This window comes from Mytilus galloprovincialis, chromosome 1 (assembly GCF_965363235.1).
Source record: "Mytilus galloprovincialis chromosome 1, xbMytGall1.hap1.1, whole genome shotgun sequence".
Lineage (NCBI taxonomy): Eukaryota > Metazoa > Mollusca > Bivalvia > Mytilida > Mytilidae > Mytilus > Mytilus galloprovincialis.
Window position 1 is genome coordinate 67,941,792 of NC_134838.1, and position 17,514 is coordinate 67,959,305.

At 31.8% G+C, this 17,514-nt stretch overlaps 1 protein-coding gene across 2 annotated transcripts in view; it reads right to left on the minus strand.

The window, feature by feature from the left end:
• Positions 1-15,068, minus strand: part of LOC143082302 (slowpoke-binding protein-like) — a 46,158-nt gene extending 31,090 nt beyond the window's left edge. The window contains exons 1-9 of one of the 2 annotated variants that reach the window (XM_076257939.1): positions 15,009-15,068; positions 14,231-14,328; positions 13,281-13,358; positions 12,724-12,872; positions 12,157-12,267; positions 11,072-11,167; positions 10,717-10,802; positions 9,713-9,819; positions 7,958-8,055 (exon numbers count right to left, since the gene is read on the minus strand). In XM_076257939.1, the coding sequence (XP_076114054.1) occupies positions 7,958-8,055; positions 9,713-9,819; positions 10,717-10,802; positions 11,072-11,167; positions 12,157-12,267; positions 12,724-12,872; positions 13,281-13,358; positions 14,231-14,328; positions 15,009-15,016 (831 nt within the window). In that variant the 5' untranslated portion in view covers positions 15,017-15,068. Of the gene's footprint in view, positions 1-7,957; positions 8,056-9,712; positions 9,832-10,716; positions 10,803-11,071; positions 11,168-12,156; positions 12,268-12,723; positions 12,873-13,280; positions 13,359-14,230; positions 14,329-15,008 lie in introns of both variants that reach the window. The other variant, XM_076257930.1, reaches the window with a different exon arrangement.
• Between the last annotated feature and the right edge of the window lie 2,446 nt (positions 15,069-17,514).

The window sequence follows — 17,514 nt, forward strand, 5'->3', positions numbered from 1 at the left end:
ATCTTCTCAATAATTCAATCTCAAATGCTACATATTTTTATACCCCTTTTCATTTTAAATCTTTTGTTTGCTATCTCTGTCCTAAAACTATTCAATGATTAACTACACATTTAATTTTATCAGCCCTTTAAACATTTGTATGATAAAAACTATTGAAGTATATATTTATCAAGTCATGTGAATGTATTGTATGACCTTGTTATCATTTTACCTGTAAAAATCTCACAATGCGGAAGTGATACTTTTATATCACCCCATAGTCATTGAATACCTAAAAGATGGCGTTTTCACAGTCAATAGGGAAAGCACAGACTCCAGCTGTGTGTCAGTTCTGTGAAGAATCACCAGACATTAAGTGGAAGTGTATAAACTGTGAACTATTTTTATGTCAAAGGTGTTGTTCAAAGATACATAGTAAAATCAAGACATCTAGTCAACATGAAACTATAAATTTAAAAGATTTTGAAAAGAAGGATTTTGCCACTTCAGTACGTAAAGTTGACCTTGAAAACATGGAATGTACAATCCATGACAAACAGAAATGTTTTATTTTCTGTAAAGACTGCAGTGAGCCCTCCTGTTCCAAATGTTTAATGGAGACTCATAAATTGCATGACTATAAAGCCATTGAAGAAGAGTATAAAGAAATAATCTCTGAAATGGAGGAACTATTGAAACAATTTGAAGCCAATCTGAAACTCGTCAGAAATGAAAAGGAACATCTGCAAAAGAAGCTATCTGATGGTTGTGACAATTTTCAAGAAACAAGGGATTTAATTTTGCAAACTGAGAAAGAAATGAAAGAGGTTATTTCAAAACATGCTAAAGACCTCTTACAAGAACTTGAAGCAAAATGGAAACCATCAGAAAATATAATCAAAAGAGAACTTTCTGTCATCTCAAAGAATGAGGAGGAGATGGAAACAAGGAGAGAAAATCTATACAAAGCACTGCAGTCTCATCAAGCCATAGACATTTTCTCTACAAGTAAAACTTTAGATAAGTCATTGCCAAAATATTCAGTTCGAAATATCAAAACCAATAAAACAAAGTTCATTCCTACAAATACGAAAGTGAAAAAAGGAAGTCAGTCAGTGCTTGGTGACATTTATACAATTCCTGTCATAGAGGTGATCAACACATATCACAGTGATGTTGAAAATGTGACAAACAATCTATTCTATAGTGACAAAATGACATTTATAGGAAGTGCCGCGAGTTCAAAAATACAAAAATTAAAATTTCAAGCTAATAGTATCGAAGTAGTGAGTGAAATTGAGATCACTGTGCACGATATGGCAAGGATTAACGATGATGAAATACTTGTTTCAATTGGAAGAAGTGATCTAAAAAAATATACCAAAGGGGGACATTTAACCACATTCAAGTCCTTTTCTCCCTTAGTTACTGTATGTGTTCATGTAAATAGACACAATAAGATAATAGTAGGTTTAGTGGATTCTAATCATAATTTATTTCTTATTACAAAAGACAGTCACAGAAAAGTTGTGATTATGAACCTGGATGGTGATATACAACATACTATTGAATATGACAGAGATAATCAGAGACTGTTTACATGGCCTAATAGAACCATAAGTTTCAATGATAGGATAGTAGTTGTAGATCTTATAAACAATAAAAAGGAGGGTAGAGTAGTAGTGTTTGATTATGGGGGACAACTCTATTGGACCTACAATGGATGTAGTAATATAATTTCCGATCAGGTTCAGTTTTATCCAGCAGATGTGAAAATAACCTCTACAGCAATGATTTTAGTTTCTGACCAATGCAATCATGCTATACATGTATTAAATCCTGCTGGAGAGCTTATTGTATGTTATGACGTAAAAGCTTTAGGAATAGAATTACCTACAAGTCTAGCTATTGACAATAATGAAGTTCTATGGATTGGATGTAACACATGGACACGTGATAAAATTAAAAAGGCTAAGATTATCTGTGTTAAACTAAATTAATTTTGAAGTTTCTGTCACAATACATCAAACATAATTACAAAAAATTATTCACATATTTGTATTAATCTGAAAGGCCTATGATCTATAAATGTTAACAATAGACAGTAGGGGACCCTTGATTATAGTATTTCAATTTCTATGAATTGTTTCCACTTTGTCAATTGTATTAAATAAGACTGGAATCAGGTATTATATACCAGAAAAGTTCATGACCTGGGATTATTGAAATGTGATCCCTGAGTGTACGTTTTAAGCAGAGGCCAATTTAAGTGGGAGCAAGGTGCCTGGGGTCCCCTTTTTTGGGAAAATTATTGCATAGAGAATCAGTGAAGTACAGTGAGTAGAGAATGTTTCAAATGTAATTATTTTCATATAACAATGTAGTTTGTAGTTTAATGATGTTCATTTTGTTGGTAGTTATGGATCATCCCACACATGTTATTTGTGAAATAAAGGAATATCTCAACAATTTTGAGTTCATTGATCCAAAGGGCCAGTTATAGCTTAAGTGTCATCCTTATGCTTTCATAGTTCCTTCCTGTCTGTCATTTGTCAGTCAATAATTTAAAAAAAACATTTTTTACTTAAACTGACAATTGTAAGGTGATTCCGGGAGAAAACAAGATGAAATTGAGAAATTCATCATGCACTTGTTGAACTGGAAATATTGAACAAAGAAAATTCAAATTCAAACATCAGTGGCAATATTTGATGATGGGTTTAATCCATAGATACAATTTTCAAACTCGATTTCTGACTCTCATCATAGTGTCATGACTGTGGATTCAGGTAACATTTTGCCTAGTAGTTGGACTATATTGCAGTTTAAGTATTGATGAAAATATAGTGACAAAATATTTTAATGTGTACACTTACAAAAGGACATGAAAATTTTAAGTCGTCTTAAATAAGGCCAATTAAAATTAATTGCTAGATTTTCATCCCCGCCCGCCCCTCTCAAATCGTCCCGCCCCGATTTTTTTTATTTAACAAAAATACGATTTCCGGATTTTGTTCATGTTTGTTACCGGGAACCATCGATAATTTCGTTTTATTCAAAACTTCCTGTTTCAAATTTCGTTTTTGTATTGAATCGAGTAACTTCTAACGAAAATGATTAAGTCGACATATTCTGCTGCTCTATGATGACAACATCATATACCATGTATACCGAGAATAGAGATTGATAACGAGAAGGGCATGAATTATTTGAGTTACGAGTAAAATGCCTTGTCCTTGAACGCAAATTGCGGTAGTCACAAGTGAATCGAAAACCGTGTTTTTTTTTCTTTATTTGTACAATGACTTTGTGTCAGGAAATTTGGACTTTGAATGATATCCAAAGCGCAAGAATCGTAGAACAAATTGGTACAAAAACATGACTGGATTAAAGAAATTGACGCAAGCACGAACTTGTCTAAATTATGACCGTATATTGAGAGAAAAAAGTCGACAAACACGCATTTTAATTATAACAAGCCCATGGCTGTTGTTTTTGTTGACAAACGGCAAACACCTTTGTAACTGTCCCAATACCCTCAATTTAGTCATTAAACAACAACTACTTTTTGGTTAAGTTCATGTTTTACATCATAACACTGCGTTTACATTTTATTCTGTACTCATAATACTTGTGTTGCATACAATTGTACCAAAAAGTAAAATTACAAAAATACTGAACTTAGAGGAAAATTAATTTGGAAAGTCCATAATCACATGGCAAAATCAAATAACAAAGCGCATCAAAAACGTATACATTTTATTGATTTTATGGGTACTACAAACCATTGCTTAGAAAGCACAATAAATTTGGTGTAGGTATACTCCAACTGAATAGAGCATTTATCTTCTTTTTGATGTATACTATAAATAGGTTTCTAAAGCAGCAATTACATGTATAACAGTGGTTGCCAATCAGGGATTTTTTTTTAAGAGTTCAAAAAATAGTGTAGGATTTCTTTTACATCATGTATATATACATTATACAAGCTTGTTTCCCACTAGTATATACCCGCGGTATGCAGAGCTCGTGACGAGGGTTTCATATGAAATAAAATTTAAAAAATAAAATCCTCCCACCCGCCCCATTTAAAAAAAAAATTTGGATGAAAATCTACTAATTAATTTTAGTTGGCCTAATGAATTGGGATAATGCATGCTTACAAACACCTATACAATTCATCTTTCATTTTCCTTATAAGTGACATAATGAAACTGAAGTTTAAAGGAACATATATATTTGGTAATGAATTACTGGAGACTCATAAACATTAGACTTTTCAATTTTTTCATATCCTTTAAATTATAAATTCTACTATAAAACAGCTGTATTTTTTTTAATCCCCATGTGCAGCAATCATTTTGGAACCACCCCCTGCTACATTCGCCAAAATTATATTGAGAATGTCCTATTGTGATTTTCCAATGGGGACAAAATGACTAAATAATTTATTACTTGGCATATAGTATTGGTTGGTTTTTGAGTTATAAATTAAGCCAAAAACTGCATTTTACCCCCATGTTCTATTTTTAGCCATGGCGGCCATCTTGGTTTGTTGGCCGAGTTACCGGACACATTTTTTAAACTAAATACCCCAATGATGATTATGGCCAAGTTTGGTTAAATTTGGCCCAATAGTTTCAGAGAAGAAAATTTTTCTAAAAGATTGCTAGGATTTACGAAAAATGGTTAAAAATTGACTATAAAGGGCAATAACTCCTAAAGTGGTCAACTGACCATTTATGGTCATGCTGACTTATTTGTAGATCTTACTTTGCTGAACATTATTGCTGTTTACAGTTTATCTCTATCTATAATAATATTCAAGATAATAACCAAAAACAGCAAAATTTCCTTAAAATTACCATTTCTGGGGCAGTAACCCAACAACGGAATGTCCAATTCATCTGAAAATTTCAGGGCAGATAGATCTTGACCTGATGAACAATTTTTGTTATCCCTGTCAGATTTGCTCTAAATGCTTTGGTTTTTGAGTTATAAGCCAAAAACTGCATTTTACCCCTATGTTCTATTTTTAGCCATGGCAGCCATCTTGGTTGGTTGGCCGGGTCACCGGACACATTTTTCAAACTAGATACCCAAATAATGATTATGGCCAAGTTTGGTTAAATTTGGCCCAGTAGTTTCAGAGGAGAAGATTTTTCTAAAAGATTACTAGGATTTACGAACTAGAGGCTCTAAAGTGCCTGTGTCACTCACCTTGGTATATGTGAATATTAAACAAAGGAAGCAGATGGATTCATGACAAAATTGTGTTTTGGTGATGGTGATGTGTTTGTACATCTTACTTTACTGAACATTCTTGCTGCTTACAATTATCTCTATCTATAATGATATTGGCAAAGTAGTTTCAGTGGAAAATTTTAGTAAACATTTACAAATTTTATGAAAATTGTTGAAAAATTTACTATAAAGGACAATAACTCCTTAGGGGGTCAATTGACCATTTTGGTCATGTTTACTTATTTTTAGGTCTTACTTTGCTGTACATTATTGTTGTTTACAGTTTATCTCTATCTATAATAATATTCAAGATAATAACCAAAAACAGCAAAATTTCCTTAAAATTACCAATTTAGGGGCAGCAACCCAACAACCAGTTGTCGGGTCAATCTGAAAATTTCAGGGCAGATAGATCTTGACATGATAAACAATTTAACTCAGTCAGATTTGCTCTAAATGCTTTGATTTTTGAGTAATAAGCCAAAAACTGCATTTTACACCTATGTTCTATTTTTAGCCATGGCGGCCATCTTGGTTTGTTGGCCGGGTCACTGGACACATTTTTCAAACTAGATACCCCAATGATGATTGTGGCCAAGTTTGGTTAAATTTGGCCCAGTAGTTTCAAAGGAGAAGATTTTTGTAAAAGTTAACGCAGGACGACGACGCCGGACGCCAAGTGATGAGAAAAGCTCACTTGGCCCTTTGGGTCAGGTGAGCTAAAAATAGACCAATGATATTCATTGATATCAAGCAATTTATAAAATTGAGAATGGAAATGAGGAATATGTCCAAAAGACAACAACCAAACCAACTAGAGGCTCTAAAGAGCCTGTGTCGCTCACCTTGGTCTATGTGACTATTAAACAAAGGAAGCAGATGGATTCATGACAAAATTGTATTTTGGTGATGGTGATGTGTTTGTACATCTTACTTTACTGAACATCCTTGCAGCTTACAATTATCTCTATCTATAATGAACTTGGCCCAGTAGTTTCAGTGGAAAATTTTAGTAAAAATTTACAAATTTTATAAAAATTGTTGAAAATTGACTATAAAGGACAATAACTCCTTAGGGGGTCAATTGACCATTTCGGTCAAATTGACTTATTTGTAAATCTTACTTTGCTGAACATTATTGCTGTTTACAGTTTATCTCTATCTATAATAATATTCAAGACAATAACCAAAAACAGCAAAATTTCCTTAAAATTACCAATTCAGGGGCAGCAACCCAACAACGGGTTGTCCGATTCATTTGAAAATTTCGGGTCAGATAGATCTTGACCTGATAAACAATTTAACACCTGTCAGATTTGCTCTAAACGCTTTGGTTTTTGAGTTATAAGCCAAAAACTGCATTTTACCCCTATGTTCTATTTTTAGTCATGGCGGCCATCTTGGTTGGATGGCCGGGTCATCGGACACATTTTTTAAACTAGATACCCCAAAGATGATTGTGGATAAGTTTGGATTAATATGGCCCATCAGTTTCAGAGGAGAAGATTTTTGTAAAAGATTACTAAGATTTACGAAAAATGGTTAAAAATTGACTATAAAGGGCAATAACTCCTATATTGGTCAACTGACCATTTCGGTCATGTTGACTTATTTGTAAATCTTACTTTGCTGAACATTATTGCAGTTTACAGTTTATTTCTATCTATAATAATTTTCAAGATAATAACCAAAAACAGTAAAATTTCCTTAAAATTACCAATTCAGGGGCAGCAACCCAACAACAGGTTGTCAGATTCATCTGAAAATTTTAGGGTAAATAGATCTTGACCTGATAAACAATTTTACCAATTGTAAGATTTGCTCTAAATGCTTTGGTTTTTAAGTTATAAGCCAAAAACTGCATTTTACCCCTATGTTCTATTTTTAGCCGTGGCGGCCATCTTGGTTGGTTGGCAGGGTCGACGGACACAATTTTTAAACTAGATACCCCAAAGATAATTGTGGCCAAGTTTGGATAAATTTGGCCTAGTAGTTTCAGAGGAGAAGATTTTTGTAAAAGATTACTAAGATTTACGAAAAATGGTTAAAAATTGACTATAAAGGGCAATAACTCCTATATGGGTCAACTGACCATTTCGGTCATGTTGACTTATTTGTAGATCTTACTTTGCTGAACATTATTGCTGTTTACAGTTTATCTCTATCTATAATAATATTTAAGATAATAACCATATTACGGCAAAATTTCCTTAAAATTGCCAATTCAGGGGCAGCAACCCAACAACCCGTTGTCCGATTCGTCTGAACATTTCAGGACAGATAGATCTTGACTTAATAAACAATTTAACCCCATGTCAGATTTGCTCTAAATGCTTTGGTTTCAGAGTTATAAGCCAAAAACTGCATTTTACCCCTATGTTCTATTTTTAGCCATGGCGGCCATCTTGGTTGGTTGGCCGGGTAACCGAACACATTTTTTAAACTAGATACCCCAATGATGATTGTGGCCAAGTTTGGTTAAATTTGGCCCAGTAGTTTCAGAGGAGAAGATTTTTGTAAAAGTTAACGACGACGGACGCCGGACGACGACAACGACGCCGGACGCCGGACGCCAAGTGATGAGAAAAGCTCACTTGGCCCTATGGGCCAGGTGAGCTAAAAAGCAGACATCAGCCGAAGACCACCAATGGGTCTCCAAAGCAGTGTAAAAATCCTGCACCCTGAGGTAGGCCTCACAGCTGGCCCCTAAATTTGCTAGAAGATTTCAACTTACGTTTACAGCATCAGGATTTTTACACTCTGACAAGTCAACTGGTGTTGGGTGGGCTGTCAGTAGCTGTTTGCCAGTACACATCTCATAAAACAAATGACCTGAAATATCAAGTATTACCTACTAATTATATAAACCTTTCAATTAACAAAGGAGTAGGGGCAATAAGGCTCTTATTTGGCCCAAAAATTACTGCAAATTTAAAAGTTATTATACATATTCTTGATTTACTTTAATTTAAAAACAAAACAATTTTGACATTGAACAAGTTACCATGGCAACAAATCATGACTTAATTTGCATATTTTGTAAAATTTCCTTGTTTTTCATCAAATATTAAGTATATATTAGATTGAAAAAGATTATGTCAATAGTTGTAATAAAGCTTCTGTTAAATTATTTTGTTGTTTCTTGGCTGCGCACGATGTTTCCGCAATGGAAATAAAGATACAAAACTGCATAAATTATGTATTTGTGAAAACAGTACATATTATGACGTAATCATATAAAAATCTTTATGTTTTTCATTGATATTTCTTGACCCTATGTATTTCTAAACATTATGTACCAATTTGAAATAGTTATCAAACATTTCTTTTTTTGGGCCAAAACCAGGCCTTAATGCCCCTACTCCAGTAAGAATGGGATACATTTTGAGATTTTTGGGTTGAAAATTTACAACTTTAAACACAATTGAAGGGCTTTCCACCTACAAGTTTATACTTGTTTATTATTTTAGTTTCAAAGAACTGAAGTAATAATACAGGAAATTTTGGTTTTTTTAAATATTGAAGAAAAATTATATGAATTCATAGGTCACTCAAGGGATGAGGAAAACATTTGGCTTCCACTGATTTCAAATCAACACAGGTCTTTAAACATGTTAAATCTTTTAGTCAAATATATCTGCTTCTTATGAAGTAATCGAAAGATAGCTAACTTTACATAGATTCTTATTATAAGGTTTCTATATATAATTTACTCAAAAAAAGGAAACAATTTCCAGTTTAAAATAATTTGTATGCTCACAATACGCTGATTATTTAAATACACACTTTTGCTTGATATAAGGGAGACAATTGGTTTGAAAATAAATTTTCAGGTGTCATATGACAGCTTACATAAGTAATTACACAAATTCCCAAAACAAATGGTTTTTTTTTATTTTCTTTTACTTGATAAGGGAGATAATTTGCTACTACTGGTTTACTGAATGTCACTTCTGGTGTTACATCATTTGTTACTTTATGTCGATTCCAAAAATATATGGTAAAATATAAAATTAATAATGGAAATGGGGATTATATCAAAGAGACAACAACCCAAGCAAAGTGCAATTTTCTAAGTCTCATACATATTATCTAAATATGATGTATGTCAGTTTATTTTAGACAGCAGTCTGCACAGTTAGCCACTAGTCTGATGCCCCAGACTAGTAAAATTTCATTAGGACTAATAAGTTTTTGCAAAATTTTGTTTGGCCCAATCAAAAAATGTCAGAATATTGGTCTTCGGACTAGTAGTTGAAAAAGATTTTGGTGCAAACTGTTAGACAGTTTGAATATTCCTCTGATATCTTTATATGCCTCTCCTTGTTATGTACTTTTCTAACATATATCTAGTATATATATTTATTGTACATTTTCTATGAATCACACAAGTATTACTATGCTGCATGTACTATTGAAAATTTAATTTTGCAACATTGTGGTGTCAGGTAAAACACTATAATATAAATATCAATTTTAACATACTTACCAAAACAGACACTGTCTATGGCATCTATTTGTTTACTAATTTTTTTCTGTATAAGTGGATATAGTTTTGATGTATATCCTAAGAATGAATTCTCTATAGCAGCCAACCTACAGATAACACTAAAATTATGTAAAAAGTTTATATTACTACCAATTCATCAAGCAACCTATGGCCGACATTTGTTATCTGAGCACGATTTGATTCCTTAAGACTATGTAACAAAAGGCAATCATGGTAATCAGTTGGGCATCATATGAACATTGATTAACATATAAACAGTATTATACTTGACTTTTGATATAATTTCTGTGTACTGACATAAACTGTCAGTTTGAAAGATCATCATTCGAAGTGTGCAAATTTAGCATAAAATTGAAAATGGAAATGGGGAATGTGCCAAAGGGACAACAACCGGACCATAGAGCAGACAACAGTAGAAGGTCAATAACAGGTCTTCAATGCAACGAGAAATTCATTAGCATACTTATATCTGCCTTTAAATCTTCATTTGTTTTAAAAATTCTTTTTCAAGCCATATTTTTCTTATACCAGATGTTGACTTGACACTAATAAAACATGCATGGACTAGAGATAGATACGTAAAATCTGTGTTTAGGTAGCTCTTTCCTTATTTCTTCAAGAAAATACTTCAAGAAATGAACATTATATAAAGGTATAAATGATTATTTAAGCAAAGTAACTATTACATCACTAGCTTGTCAACATTGAGGTTGAGAGTTTGAAACCCTGAAGTCTGGCAGGTGCACCCAACTCCAATCTTGATTGACTAGGATTGTCAGTTTTTTTACTCAACTTCAGTCACCAATAAAAACTTATCATCATGAAAAAGCACAATAGTGTTGAAAGTGGTGTTAGACATTAATCAACCAATAAAATTAATGTCCCAAATCAAAACTGGATATGACTAGTATTAAATCAATACCAATAGTAAAATAATGTCTTTTCTACGTTGATATTTGGTCAAAATAAATACTGTAACTCACGTGCAACATCCATCAGATATCATAACATTACTAGACGTTAAATGCCCATGTGTTGGAAATCCTTTGCTGTCTAAATACAGTAATGCCTAAAAAAATATGACATCTTTTATAAAGTGAGTTGTAGATTTTTATTTTGTCACTTAGCATCAATTCCTTTCTGTATTTAAAATATAAAGCATTATTATAGATAAAAATATTCCTTAGGTTAAACTAAATTAAACAAAGGTCACTTAATTTCAAGTTAAAATTTACCAATCCTTTAATATTAAATAGAATTAAAGAGTTTTTATCATCATTGTAAGGCCCTTATCATGCAAACAGTTGTACAAAAATCTGATTCAAAATACATTTTTACCTCTAAAATCTGTCTCCCAAAAAGTTTAACTTGAGTATTTATTAATCCTTTGGTTTTGTGGAAATATTTATCTTGGTAACATCCTGAATAGCGTTTCTGAAAGAGATAAAAATGGAAATTAAAAAAGTTCAATAGAAAATAAATTAAAAATAACAAGATGTAATGCAAGCTTTTGCATCATTTATATACCTTACCTTCTATTAGAATGAAATCTGTTAAAACTAATTGGTATGCTGGCACTCCTGGTTTAATATTTAATAAAATATTTATGGTGTTTGCTACTTTCTGTAGCAGTCAAAAGTCACTTGTAACTTAGTTTAAACATACTTATTTATAGTGGATTGGGAAACAAGTTTTGCAACTGATATTAATCCCTTTCCACTTTGCGGGTGAGAGTGCTGCCTTGTAGCGGCATTAGCCTGCTCTTTTTCAAAATCTACAAGGATGTCTTTTACGTGCAAGAGATATGGCTCTCTCTTAACACGGGTCAGCCATTTATCGTCCCCCTTCCGATGGACTATCATCGTTTCCTCAAGACCATACTCACAAATGGTGTGAAAAGAGAGCCGAAAATTCAGTCCCTGAAATTTTCATCCAGGAACGGGAATCGAACAAGGTACCTTTGTGTTAGTAGTCCGATGCACTAACCACTACACCACAGCTCTCTTAAGTTCCTTGGCTGATATATCATGGTGGTCAGCTTTTAATGGAGTAAACCAGAGATACACATACGTTATCACAAACTTCTATATGAAACTGGCAATCCTTGTCAATTTCAATCAATGTCAAACATACCTCACCATGAAAGGATTTCAAACTTAAAACCTCAGTGTACACAGGCTAGAGGTCATTGTAAATGCTCTTCTTGTGGCGTTTTTTAATTGTTCACCAAATCTAACACGATTCAGAGAATTTTTTTTTCAATACTGTCAATTTGGTCTTCAAAATTTTTCCACCATGCAGAAAAAAATATTATTTTCAGAATTTAATAGTCCTGCTAAGGCAAGGAAGTGCAATGCATAAAACAAACACTAACAATTCAACATACTATCTGAAATAATCAGAGACAAGGTATAAAATTTTACCTGGAAAATATAATCTTTAAGTGACCCTCTACTTGCTACAGGCTGAACAACAACAACAAGCTTCTGGTCTATTACAAAATCTATATCTGTTGTTGGGAAAATATACGGATGCTGGAAAAATTAAACAACAATATCTTAATTAAGCAATAAACATATGATAAATTATGATTAGAAAATCTGTTTTAATATTCTGGCAAAATGATTAGTTGCCACTTTTTTTTCAAAGTAAAAGTAAGATGATGTGGTATGATTACCAATGAGACAAAAAAAAAAATACCAAATTTCTTTTAATATAAAAACAAGAATATGTACTTAAATTGCCACTAGAGTTCAAATGAATTAGATATAAGCAACTTTAGGTCACTTAACAACTATCCAGTTCACCCATGACCAAAACTGATACTTACATAGATAACATTAGTCCCTGTTACTGAATTTGCCAGTACCAATTTCATGCTATAAAATGTGCATTATAAAATTCTTCAATAGATTTACAATTTGAAATTAACCTTTTAATGATAAAAACATGGAAGCAAATTCATCCGTATAAAATAAGGAATATTTTACTTTTAATATTGAAAACAATTCTTTTAATGTTCTTCTTGTTGATGAACTGAATGGTATAGGTATGTTAGAACATAACTGTGTTATTGTCAGAACATTTTCTTTATTCATGCTGTCTTTGACACTAAACCAATGGCGACCAAATCTAGAACCTGAAAAACAAGAAAAAAAGTACACTTTATTAAAGCCATTAAGTACTGCAATTTCAGAAATAATATGACTGGTGAGTATTGCAATAATATGAACTCACCTTCTGATAACTAAAACATTGACCTGTAAGCAGATTTTTTTTGAAATCACAATAATTAAACTTATATTTGTGTCCATTTTGAAAAATCACAATAATAAACGTGAACACGTACATGCAATAATTTCTGAATTTACATGCAGTATTACAAGATTCAATGATCTCAATATCATGTAAGTTCTTGTCTGTAGTTGAAGAAGTAGAGATAAATTTTTCATGATCTCCTGTTATTTGTTTGAAGGTTCAAAAATTACCACCACGACTTATCTTATTTATATAAGATGAAAAACACATCAGCTAAATTTAGACTTACCGATATTTTCCATCCTTTGGACAGAATCGTATTGTGGATTAGATCTCATATAAAACTGACAACTCATCCATGCTTCATCTACAATTCAAAATAATATCATTTCAATTTCAATGAATAACTGAGCCGTTACCATTGTTACATGTGGGAAAGAATCAAATGTGCAAAACAATAATTTCCTTGGGATAAATAAATTTTTAACAAATTATTAGAACACCATCTTAAAACTCATACCAAAGTAACATTGATTTGCTGTCATTGAACAAAATGACATACAGAAGAAAAGAATTAAAGATGCTTGCTACAATGTATATGTACACACATTTTTTACATTCCTTTCATATTTTGACTTTTTTTTGTAATTCATACAGCTTTTCCCTAGGTAAAGTAGTTAAATACTTGCTCTGCAACCCCAAATTTTTCAAATATTTGTTTTTCAAACTACACATCAAATACGCATCTGTCAAAATATTTTCAAATTCTCATTGTTTCTACTACCAATATATGTTTCTACAGTTTCACATTTGCTCAATACATTTTATATAAAAAAAAATACAAAAATATATTTTCTTTGACAAAATTTATCAAAGAATTGTGATTCAAGATCAATAACACAGTATTTTTGCTATAATTTTGTAATATTCTACATTACATCATAAAGACTTTTGTATCATTTTTAATTAAGAAATAATTTATGCAAGCTATACTTTATTGTAGTTTTAACAGGGGTAGGCATTATATTCACAAATATAATGCCTACCCATATTAAAACTACAATTAAGTCTATCTTGCATCAATTATTTCGATTCTGATAAGGACAATTAAGGTAAATTCTATGTCTGATTTGTATAAGTATAGAACGATGGTGTAGGTTTTTCTATGAACCTGCCTTTTTTGTTTGGGGAAAAAGCAAACGACTGTTAACTATAATTTATAAAATAATGGAATCAAACCTCTCAAAATGTTTTCCTGCTGAGTCTTTTCAAATCTGATTTTCTGTGGTAGCGACTGTTCATCCCTCAATGCTGTGTAGTCAAAACGACGACATCGTCTATTACAAGAAAACATATTTTTTCATTTTAATGTCAGATTTTGTTGTCTTTAATTAATTTCTATATGTCTTGTTAATATATACAAGTACAATTCTATTAAAGAGGATATTAAAATGAAAGCAACATGATTAGTGCCACTGAAGTACAAGCATAGCACAAGAGTTTTCAAAAAATTTCAGGAGCATGCTTCACAAAACATCTTTTGACTAGAATGAATATCAGTTATACATGTTATACTGAAATGTTCATGATTTACTTTTTTTATCCTTATATATCATGTATATATCTTTGAAATATATGAACTTCTTGGTCACACTGTATATCATTTTTTTTTTAAATAAGTGTAACTTAAAAATAACACTATACATTTCATGGGCGTATAATATAAAACAGGTTTTGAGTGGTGACCGTGACTATAAGAAAAGTCTGACTTCTTGACCGAGAAAACCTTATTCTCAACTATTTCATTGATTTGTAGGAAAATTATAAATGAATAATTTTTTTACATTTCAAAATATGATATTGCAGTACGTCTTGATCATTTCCCCAAACTTCCACAGAATTTTCTATTCAACTTTTCTGTAACTTTTTCTAATTTTTGTAGTGATGGTTCCAATGTTTGATTGCAGTCATAAGTTAGAACTCTTAAACGAATGACAATGAAAAATATATGACATACCTGCACATGCAATAAATTATAATAACTACAGCAATCAATAGGACAACACCAGCTACTATTGGAACCTGTAAAGTAATTTTATATTGATGATTAAAACAACTTAAAGACAATCCACAATATAACAGTAGACTCAACATATTCAAGTTGATTCTATGCAAACTGTAACAGTAGAACAAACAAGATGATTCAGTAAAAAATATAACAGTAGTTCACACAAAGTGATTCAGTAAAAGATTTAAAAGTAATAAACACAAAATAATTTAGTGAAAAATATAAGTCATGACAGTAGTACACAGTAGCAAACCACAATATTATTTATGTATACTAGGTAAATTTCACTGTCTTGTTGCCTACATAAACATCATAAAAGCTTTACTATTTAAATATTGTTTTTGTTCTTCTAATAATAAGTATCTCTCAAGTGCTAGTTCCTACTGCTATGCATGTTATATTATCTTCAATACTATTAATTCTGTAATGCTTAGCCCGAATTAACTCCAAAGCCAAATTATGCCTGGTCAAAATATTTTGTTTGTCCTAGACCATGTTCACCATGTACACTTGTTCTAAGAAAGATAAATTTATTTAATAGTGAATTAATACTCATATTTTTATAAAGCTTTGTTCAATTTGCATTCCATTAAGATAATCTCTACCATTTTACATTATTCTAAAGGTAAACCATGTACTCAAGTAAGGTTTATGAAATTTTTCAGATGTTCAGACTTTTGGGTTCTTTTTATCCAATATTGGGTAACATTCTTCTGCCACTGCCTATCACCCATGCACTTTTCTTTCCATAGAAGACATCAATAACTCATTTATAAAAAGGTCAATTGATACCAAAATTTAAGTGGGTTCTAAATTTTTTTCTTATGATTTTAGCTAGACCCAACTAAAGCCAATGCTTAATATAATGGTAAAAGTCTGAGTCAGCCTTTTCCAGCATTTAAAAAAAAAATCAAATATCCCAAAATTATTATTCTGCTCCTTTAATAAACTTAGATTGAAATTAAATGACTTATCTATACTACTCAAGGGAGAGATGGATTTAATTGAGCCACAACTCTTCTGAAACCATACAAAATCAGAACGTCCATGACAAAAATATTTGGGATGACAATAAATGTATGTTTTGTACTTCCTAAATTTGTCTTTGAAATAATCTTTTTTCAACAAAAAATGCAATAGAAAATAGGACAGTTCCTGTATTGGATTGTAAATATAAAAAAAGAAGATGTGGTATGATTGCCAATGAGACAACTATCCACAAAAGACCAAAATGACACAGACATTAACAACTATAGGTCACTGTACGGCCTTCAACAATGATCAAAACCCTTACCGCAAAGTCAGCTATAAAAGGCCCCGATAAGACAATGTAAAACAATTCAAATGAGAAAACTTACGGCCTTATAAGTAAAAAATGAACGAAAAACAAAACAAAGCATGTAAGTGCATCATTTTTCTTAAATTAAACGTCATCCATCTGTTTTACAAAATGCAGAACTGTCCAAAATGAAAGGGGCATTGAACATGTTGAAGTGATCATCTACCCTTTTTATATGTAAACACAAGTTTATAAAATTTATGTCGGAGAAACATTTTTATGATGAATAAGGCCTAAGAAAAAAAGATTGCATTTTAAAAATATATATTTATATTGTTAACAGGTTCATTTTTTATATTTTCTAGCTCAGAGAGAAAAACAGTATAAATTTGAACTTCTATCGTCATCTTAATTTATAACAGCCGGTTCCACTCGTTTTATTTTCAGCAATATTTAACCCGGTCCCCTGATAGGGCGAACCGGGCATAGCCCGACCTAGACAAATGAAGCAGCCCCACAGGCACCTGAATTCTGTACCCCTACCATTTTTATGTGTTAACCCTCCTACCCAATGTTTTGACTAAAAGTTTAAGTCTTTCTATTATCACTTATAACTGTATTACTATCTTAAAACAATTGTATGTTTGCATGTTTTCTATTTTTTGTGTTCTTGGATACCAATCATTTTTGTTATTGATAAACATTACGAAGGGATGGTGGGATATTTCAATCCGGCAGTAAAGTATATAGAATCGACTTTCTCTGAGTGTTTTTGACTTTGGAAGTTCAGTTTCGTTCCAACTTTTTTGTTCGTTTTCGCAAGTTTTCGAAATTCATGGTTTGTATTCATAGAATTGTGTGAATCTATTATTTACCCAGACGTTATCCTCTAAGAAAGTTCTAAATGACATTTTTTTATTTCATCAGTAACATCGTTTAAACTTTGAGATGTTGGACCGTGTGCTGATCGTTCAAGGGAGATCATATGACAGACGACGGAAGTTTACACGGGGGACAACTCTATTTTTTCTAAACTGACATTTGGCGGGAAACTCGATAAGTATTTTATAAAAAGTCATTTCAGTTCAAAGTGCCTACAATGTTCACTACAACAGTAAATAACTAAATGTTGTAATATAAATCGTAATGTAGAAATTCCAACATGTGAATAGTAAA